Source organism: Phaseolus vulgaris, chromosome 8 (assembly GCF_000499845.2).
Source record: "Phaseolus vulgaris cultivar G19833 chromosome 8, P. vulgaris v2.0, whole genome shotgun sequence".
Lineage (NCBI taxonomy): Eukaryota > Viridiplantae > Streptophyta > Magnoliopsida > Fabales > Fabaceae > Phaseolus > Phaseolus vulgaris.
Window position 1 is genome coordinate 3,364,380 of NC_023752.2, and position 8,984 is coordinate 3,373,363.

The window sequence follows — 8,984 nt, forward strand, 5'->3', positions numbered from 1 at the left end:
AATGTTATTTAGATTCTAAAAAAACAATTTTTTTCCCGACAGATAAAAAGAAACTAGCACACTTTATTTGGGTCTCTATCACTTACTCTTTAACATAGATTCAAATGTTAGAACTCTAACTTCTTTTATTTTGAAATCCAAAATCATAGATTATTCCTTTTATCTGTTAAAGGGAAAAAATTAATTTTCCTAATATTGTTATTTACTTTTTAAATGAAATTTAGAATAGAAAATAGAAACAATAACAGTTGCTCTTTTATTTGTTACATACTGAACTCTTTTTTATTCATGTGAGTTATTATTTCAATTTAATGAACTGAGGGATTCTTCATGCACAATTTTGTATTTGATGACCATAGTTGAACTGAGGTGGTAGTCCTCTCATACTACAGTTGGTGTACTATTTCCATGAAAGAGGTGTAGGTCCCAGATATTTCCATTGCTATAGCTGCCATTATTATTATCACTATGGATGTAGTCTCATACCCAAAGTTCCTGTAAGTGCCTGAAATCTTCAAGTAGCACAAACATGGAAGCAGAATAGAAGCTGTGACACTTAGAAAGGCTCCAACCAGGGACATGAGAGACCCAAAGAAAGGAAAAGCAAGGGCAACAATGGTAGTGCTCATTACCAAGACTGTGCTTACAAAGATGCTGGTCACCCTATTCTTGTACCTCCTTGGAAGCAAGTCTTTCAAAGCATTCGTAATAGGTGTAGCCACCAAAGCAAACTTGGATATGGGATTGACCAAGGTAGTGTATATTGCTAATTTTGAGCTAACTTTGTTCAGAGGCAGGTTCAATGTTACTTGTGATTTAACCTCATCACCAAACATTAGATAACCGATTATAGCCATGTATGCATAACCCGCAGTGGTTAAGAGAAAGCATCCAAGTAACACCTAGTGTTATCAAAAGTAAAATTCATTACATATGTAGGATTAAATTGAGCAGTGTTATTCAAATCAAACACACACAAAAATACTTACATTCGAGAAGGGATGTTTGTTTGTCATGGAATTGTACAAGGTGGGAAAGATGGGATGTGCACAATAACAAAAGGCATACAAGCTAACAGCTGTGGGGAGACGATTCCAATTCACAAGAGTTCCTTTATGATGAAAACCAACTCCATCAAATGTTGCAGTCCATGTTATTGCAAGGATGATGAAAGCAGAAGCAAATACTCCACTTGCAGATACATAAGAGAGTAGTCTCATGTTATCCAACCAAACTGTGGGCAAAATGATAATGGAAACCAATATCACAAAGAATTTCTTCCCTTCAATTGCTAAGCCAGCTACCTGAACCTCCGCATTGGGAAACAAGTTACTCAAGTTATCACCTTCAAGAATCAAGAATCATGTTGAAACTAAATATAGCTCCGTGTACATGGATAGTGACACTATTAGCCTTCCTATCTTTCCAAATGCAAGTTCACCTATATCAGGATAGGTTCTGATATTCGAATTCATATCCATGCATCTTTTCATCAACGTGCTGGTGTAAAATGCTGCAGTGGCCATACCAAACAGAAGAACCAAGCTTAACCACCCTCCTGATGCAAGAGCGTATGGAACTGAGAGTATACCAACACCTTCAAACCAAACATTGAGGCAACAAAAAAAGGTTTAGTATATTTCTTTAGAAAAAGCTGAAATAAACATAGATAAAGAGCATGTGTTGTAAATAATGAAACCTGCTATTGCATTGATTCCATTAAGATAGGTGTAAAAGAAGGATACAGTACTATCTTGGGCAGAAGAATGAGAGGCTATGGTTTTATGGTCTTGGATAGCATGCGCCAACTCACCATGCTCGGCTAGTAAAGGCACATTGTTGGAATGTTTTTCTGACATTTGAGCAAAACTGCATAGGGAGATTGGTATGGAAAAAAAGTTTAACAGAAAGTTGGAAAAATCTCTGAGGATTGATTGAAGTTGGTGATGGAACAGCTCTAATTATACATTAAATTTGCACCGGAATTCTTCACTTTCTTGTAGGAACTAACTTTTGCTGTCAATAATATGGGCCACATAAATAACCTTTTGAGTTGTGATTTACCCACGTAACAAGAAACAAAACTTGTTCTTTCTCGATAGAAAAGCTTGCATATGTTTAACATTTATTAGACGGATTTTTCACAACGAATTCGGAAACATTTTAGTACAAGGAAAAAAAAAAACAGTGCATGGAATCACGTCTCTTTGTTAGATTTTAAAGTTGTTTTTATTTGTTAACCCACCTATAAAAACTCGCCTTTAATATCCATTAAGTTTCGTTATGCTTTTTGTAGTTTACAATTTGGCTCTTATCATGAACAAAAAAAGTTTTAACAACATAAAATACAAACTTTTAAGCTAGTCATGGGTCCGATTTGAGTAAGATAAAACTAATCACGCATGGGCGCGTGATTCTCAAGGTGCTTTAAAACAAGTGACGCTGAAAAGTTATCGTGTCATGTGATTTTATCACGTGCTCAAAAGTTTTTGTGTCATATGATTTTATCATGTTCTCAAAAGTTAGAATTAAAAGTCTATTTGATCGACTTTAATTAGAGAACTTTTGGTAACTCTAATAGATAATGATTTTTTTTTTTGAAGTTAACACAAATTATTTAGCATTCACGATCAAAAAATGTAGTCGTGTACTCCTATCCATATATATTTTTTCTCTAATTATTCATTCATGTAATTTTAAATTACACCATTTTTAAAAATTTTCAAAACTGTAAAATGAGTGACTACATTCAGTGAATGATTATGTAATTAATGCAACAATATTTAACCACCGAAATAAGAAACTTAGTAGCAACTTTGTTAGGTCTTTAGAGAAAGATTCTGGTAGACTTAACCATAATTATACTTGAGTTAAACTGGTATAAAGATTGACATATTTTTAATATGAAAAATGAGTTTATATATTATCCAAGTTTTAAGACTATACTTATGAATCTTTATTTTTAGTAAAAACTTAGATTTACATTTAGATTTTTAATAAATAACTAATATTTGTATTATTTACATATGAACTTTCTTACAGTGAGAGAAACTGACTAAGTATAATGGTAGAGATAAAATGATAGATCCTTCAAGAGAGTTAAGATAGAAGAAATTACAACAACTCATTTATCATATCTTATATTATTTCAATCATGTAACAGATTATAATTGGAAAAAAAAAACTTTATAATAAAATAGAATATTTTTAAAATTATATTCATCAAATCATAAAATATGTCATTTTAATTTGCAATTGTCAAAAAATAACATTGTACTAGTTTGAATTTTTTTTTATGAAAGTTGTTACGATGTTTAACTTCTCATCTCTCATCGCTCACTCTTTTTGCTTCTCTTTATTTCTCATTAATGGTTTTTATGTTTCTTCCTCTTTTGATGGCAAAAGACATTGGACTATAATCTCTCTATCTTTAAACTAAAATATTTTAATACTTCTACATGTACTCTTTTAAATATTTATGAATTAAAAATAATAATATTATTGAAGAATTCAACATTAAAATAACATTTAATGACGAATAACAAAGATGTTATAATTACATAAATTGTAAAAGATCAAATAATAAATGTTTTAATAATTTAAAGCATAAACCGATCTATCTAAATATTTTTTAGATTCGTTTAAACGTATAATTATATTAAACACGTATTTTTTCGGGAATATGTGTTCTAAATAAAAATAAGAAAAATCTTAGCGATGAACTTTTTATTATTGAAAAACTTTAGGTGAGTTTTACAAAATAAAGTTGATTGTTGCTTTTTTAAAAGGACAAACATAACATTTATCCAATAATGAAGACTGTATTGAAAAATTAGAACGAATATATTTAAGTGAGATAAGGTTTAATTGAGTTTTAAGTTTTTTATTATGAATTTGGTATTTTTAATTGAGTTTTTATTAAAAAAATTCTAGTGAGTTACACCTATGGAGATAACCGGCAACAATACGTTGATTTCATAATAAGACGAATAAAATGTAATGGTTCCTCTCATCTATCTATAATACAAACTTATCTATAACTAGTCTTGTAGCCGTGCAGGTATTCTATAAAAAAAATAACACCTAATAAAAATAAATAAATAAAATATTACATAACAAATAACTAATAAAAAAATTAATAAATGTGGAAAATCTGAAGGAGTCTAAACTATAATAAAAAAAATTAAATTTATAATTATAATATCTCAGTTACTACGGTCTATTACAATAAAATTCTATAGAGTCTTGTACAAACTTATAGATCATATATATCTATTTCCAATCACATTCATTCTATTTTCATTTCGATCCATAATATTTTGATTTCATTTGAAACCATATCCATGATTTCAACAAAAGTATATCAATTTATTTGGTGGGAACATTTAAGCTGGAATTCACATAGAATAATTTTGGTGTATAACAAGTCCAATCAATCAACGGTACCAATTCCGGTTCTTCCAAGTGTGTGGTTGTGTTGTTATTTATGATATCTTCTACAACCATCTTCTCCCTTCGCTTTTTCAAGAAAGGTCAACGAAGTAGCCAGAGATACAAGAACATAGTAGACCCTTCCTGAACCAAAAACTGGACAATTGAACAAAAACCTTAGTCGAACAAAGTTACAAATTAAGGTACCCGAAGGTTCGCTATACTTTTTAAGCACACTCTACTTCTTCCCTCCAAATAAATTCTTGCATACTAATCAAGCCACTGAAGAAAGGTGCATTACCATCACTCCCTTGCGGTAACACTTCACCACTAAATAGTAAATACACAATCAACAAATTAGTGAGAACTTAGAGTTAAAAAATGTCTCCTGCTCTATGTTTGTCAGTTTCCACCACTTTGTTCCACAAGCCTCAAAACCCTTCCAAGGACCCCCACCTCTCAAAAGCCAATCACAGACAAAAATCATTGCAACAATCTTTGTTAGATAACAAAGTCATCAGCAAGAGGAAGCTTTTATCCTCTGCTGTTACTGGGTTGGGCCTTTCTGTTGCTCAACCCACAAGAGCTGAGCCTGAGAGAGCCCAGCTGCTTCCACATCAAGCAGAATCTCTTACTCAAGGTTCCTGCAATACTTGGATGAAGGTGCTGTCAAGAAGGTGGACCTTTTTGAGAATGGAACAGTTGCTATTGCAGAGATATATAATCCAACATTGGAAAAAATCCAAAGGGTCAAAATTCAGTTACCTGGTTTGCCTCAGGACTTGATCAGGAAAATGAAGGATAAAAATGTTGATTTTGCTGCTTATCCCTTGGAAGTAAGTTGGTGGCCTGCTCTACTTGACTTGTTGGGAAACTTGGCCTTTCCCTTGATTTTGCTTGGTTCTCTACTCATGATGACATCAACTAATAATCCTGCTGGTGGCCCCAACTTGCCCTTTGGACCAGGAAGGTATGACTAGCAATAAGTATGTGTAGCAACCAGCAAATATTGGGCATGCATGCAGAGGCTTTCAGTATTCTTAATTCTAATTTTCCTTCTTATTTTTTGACTAAAAAATTAACATAGGAAACAAGAAAACATATATGCCAAGTAAAGCTATTGATGGTTCAGTTTAACATAGAACTGAATCAAACTTGTTATAATTCAAGAACTCAATTCAACCGGTTCTTTTGATTCGGTGAATCGGTTCCTGAATTAGTTTTAATTCTGTCAACTGATTTTGCAGTAATTTATGAAACAGTTCAAAAAAATGTTATATTTATAAATAGTTCAAGAAGATTTTTTGAAAAAATGGTTTCATAATTCTCAAAAGAACAGAAAAATGAGCAGATAAGAAGGGGAAAATGCGGTAAGCAGGTGAACTGAGAAAAATTAGTGCTCGCCATTCAGTTCAAAACTTAGTTATTTAGTTTTCTCTGAATAATACTCGCATTCACAGTTAGCAATAAGAATGTTAACATTTATGGCAAGTATGATGATTTTAAAAGGAGTACATACTCTTGCATAACTGGTTTTTTTTTTAACACACTTCCACATAGGCATAAACTAGTATATTGAGCAACTTAACATTATTTCCTTTGATCATATTAACTTCAGGAGTAAGGCAAAGTTGGAGATGGAACCAAATACGGGAGTTACATTTGAGGATGTAGCAGGAGTTGATGAAGCCAAGCAAGATTTCCAAGAGATTGTTGAGTTCTTGAAGACCCCAGAGAAATTTTCTGCCGTTGGAGCCAAAATTCCCAAAGGGGTTCTTTTGGTAGGGCCTCCGGGGACTGGAAAGACATTGCTGGCCAAGGCAATTGCAGGAGAGGCTGGGGTTCCTTTCTTCTCCCTATCTGGATCAGAGTTCATTGAGATGTTTGTGGGTGTAGGGGCCTCAAGGGTGAGGGATTTGTTCAACAGGGCCAAGCAAAATTCACCTTGTTTGGTATTCATTGATGAGATAGATGCTGTAGGAAGGAAGAGAGGAACAGGTATAGGTGGAGGAAATGATGAAAGAGAACAAACACTGAATCAGTTGCTCACTGAAATGGATGGTTTTACTGGAAACACTGGCGTTATAGTCATTGCTGCCACTAACAGACCTGAAATTCTTGATTCAGCATTGCTTAGACCTGGCAGGTTTGATAGGCAGGTATAATAATAAAATCTCATCAAATTTTTCATATATGACAATGAGTTTACTTTCTATATATTCAACTAAATCACAAGGTGACTTTTATAAATGATTAGTTTTACAATTGTTCCAATAGGTCACTGTTGAATTACCAAATATAAGAGGGAGGGAAGACATATTGAAAGTTCATAGTAACAACAAGAAGCTTGACAAGGATGTTTCTCTTAGTCTCATTGCCATGAGAACTCCAGGATTCAGTGGTGCAGACCTGGCAAACCTCATGAATGAAGCTGCCATTCTTGCTGGTCGAAGAGGCAAAGATAAGATCACAATCAAAGAAATTGATGACTCCATAGATCGCATTGTGGCAGGCATGGAAGGAACCAAGATGACTGATGGCAGGAGCAAAATTCTGGTGGCGTACCATGAAATTGGACATGCTGTTTGTGCGTAAGTACATCAAATACGTATGTGTTAACAGAAAACTTAAACAGAACTCTTGTGGCTTACCATGAAATTGCACATGCTTACATAAAATACGATTGTTGATAGAAAAATTGAAGGTCAATACGGTTTACTCTGTGTAGGACACTGACCGCAGGACATGATCCAGTACAGAAAGTCACTCTAGTTCCCAGAGGTCAAGCCCGGGGTTTAACATGGTTCATACCAGATGAAGATTCTTCTCTAATCTCTAAGAACAAACTTTTTGCTAGAATAGTTGGAGGCTTAGGAGGCAGAGCAGCAGAGGAAGTCATATTTGGTGAAACTGAGATAACCACTGGAGCTGCTGGGGACTTGCAACAAATTACACAAATAGCAAGACAGGTTAGTATTGTGAACAAAATATATGAAAATGGGAGATTTAGAAATGCCATTGTGCTGAAAAGTTGTTATGATTTTTGCAACAGATGGTAACAGTGTTTGGCATGTCAGAGATAGGGCCATGGACATTGATTGATCCTGGAGTGCAAAGTAGTGATGTGGTGCTTAGGATGCTGGCTAGGAACTCAATGTCAGAGAAACTAGCTGAAGACATTGATAACTCAGTGAGGGAGATAATAGAGAGAGCATATGAAATTGCGAAGAATCACATAAGGTGTAACCGTGATGCAATTGACAAGTTAGTAGATGTGCTACTTGAAAAGGAAACCCTTAATGGAGATGAATTTAGAGCTCTATTATCAGAATTCACTGATATTTCTTCTATTAATATAGACAGAACTCCTGTGAGGGAAATGATCGAAGCATAAGCATAGTTCAAGTAACAGAGAAGAATATCGATAGCTTTGTAACATAACTATGAGTATAGAAGTTATAGTTTTGATGCTATTTGTTGATAAATATGTATCAATAAAAGTTGGGATAAGACAAATTCATATAAATAATTACTTACCCTAAACCCTAAATAATTAATTAGATTATCTATTCAAATAAAAAACATAAAACAAATGAAAAAAAAAACAGAAGTTCCTTCAATTAAAAATAAAAATAAAAATGTTGGTAGATACTGGGTAAATTCTCTATCTAGCATTATTTACACTTTTATTTCCTCATCTAGTACTTTTTTGTTTTTATTTTCCTATCTAACACCATTTCAAAAATAAATAAATAAATAATTTTTTTTTGATAATTTTAATTTTGAATGCATTAAAAATAAATATTTTTAATGTTTAAAATAGTTAGAAATATAATTAATGAATAAAAAATAAGTTTTTACAAAATAAAAATAATAAATAATAAATTTAAAATGTTTAATTTAAAAATTTATTTTTTTAAGAATGAAGAAAATAAAAAATTAAACTCTAACATAAAAGTTGAATCTATATAAAAATAAATTAGTATTTATTTTATTATTATTGATGATGTAATCATGTTAATTTCAAATAAAAAATACAAGACATAAATATAATTAACATGATTATATCATCAATAATAATAAAAATAAATACTAATTTATGTTTATAAATTCAAGGGTTTAATTTTTTATTTTCTTCATTCTTAAAAAAAATAATTTTAAGCTAAACATTTTAAATTTATTACTTTTTTATTTTTATTTTGTAAAATATTATTTTTTATTCATTAATTATATTTTTAATTATTTTAAACATTAAAATATTTATTTTTTAATACATTCAAAATTAAAATTATCAAAAAATAAATAAATTATTTTTTATTTATTTTTAAAATAGTGCTAGATAAAGAAATAAAAAATGAAAGGCTGCTAGATAGATAAATAAAAATAAAATGGTGTAGATAGGAAAATAAAAACAAAAAAATATTAGATAGGAAAATAAAAACAAAAAAATATTAGTTAAAAAAATAAAAGTGTAAATAGTGTTAAATAAAGAATTTAGTCGGTATACACTACTTCATTAAAAAAAAATTTAAAAAATATCTTTTGAAGCACGA

General features: G+C 31.4%; 2 protein-coding genes across 2 annotated transcripts; one reads left to right on the forward strand and one right to left on the reverse strand.

Annotated features, from left to right (window-relative positions):
• Positions 1-235: 235 nt before the first annotated feature.
• Positions 236-1,932, reverse strand: LOC137825944 (amino acid transporter AVT1I-like). Its single transcript, XM_068631762.1, has 3 exons — positions 1,700-1,932; positions 990-1,597; positions 236-902 (listed from the first exon to the last, which is right to left on the reverse strand). The coding sequence occupies exons 2-3, from the start codon at positions 1,218-1,220 to the stop codon at positions 387-389; spliced, it is 747 nt and encodes a 248-aa protein (XP_068487863.1). The 5' UTR covers positions 1,221-1,597; positions 1,700-1,932; the 3' UTR covers positions 236-386.
• A 2,666-nt stretch (positions 1,933-4,598) lies between these two features.
• On the forward strand, positions 4,599-7,960 carry LOC137826885 (ATP-dependent zinc metalloprotease FTSH 6, chloroplastic-like). The gene is given in 6 exon segments (XM_068633044.1): positions 4,599-5,025; positions 5,028-5,401; positions 6,050-6,590; positions 6,709-7,022; positions 7,160-7,400; positions 7,484-7,960. Coding segments are annotated over 6 exon segments (2,025 nt in total). The 5' UTR covers positions 4,599-4,812; the 3' UTR covers positions 7,826-7,960.
• The last annotated feature ends 1,024 nt before the right edge of the window (positions 7,961-8,984 follow it).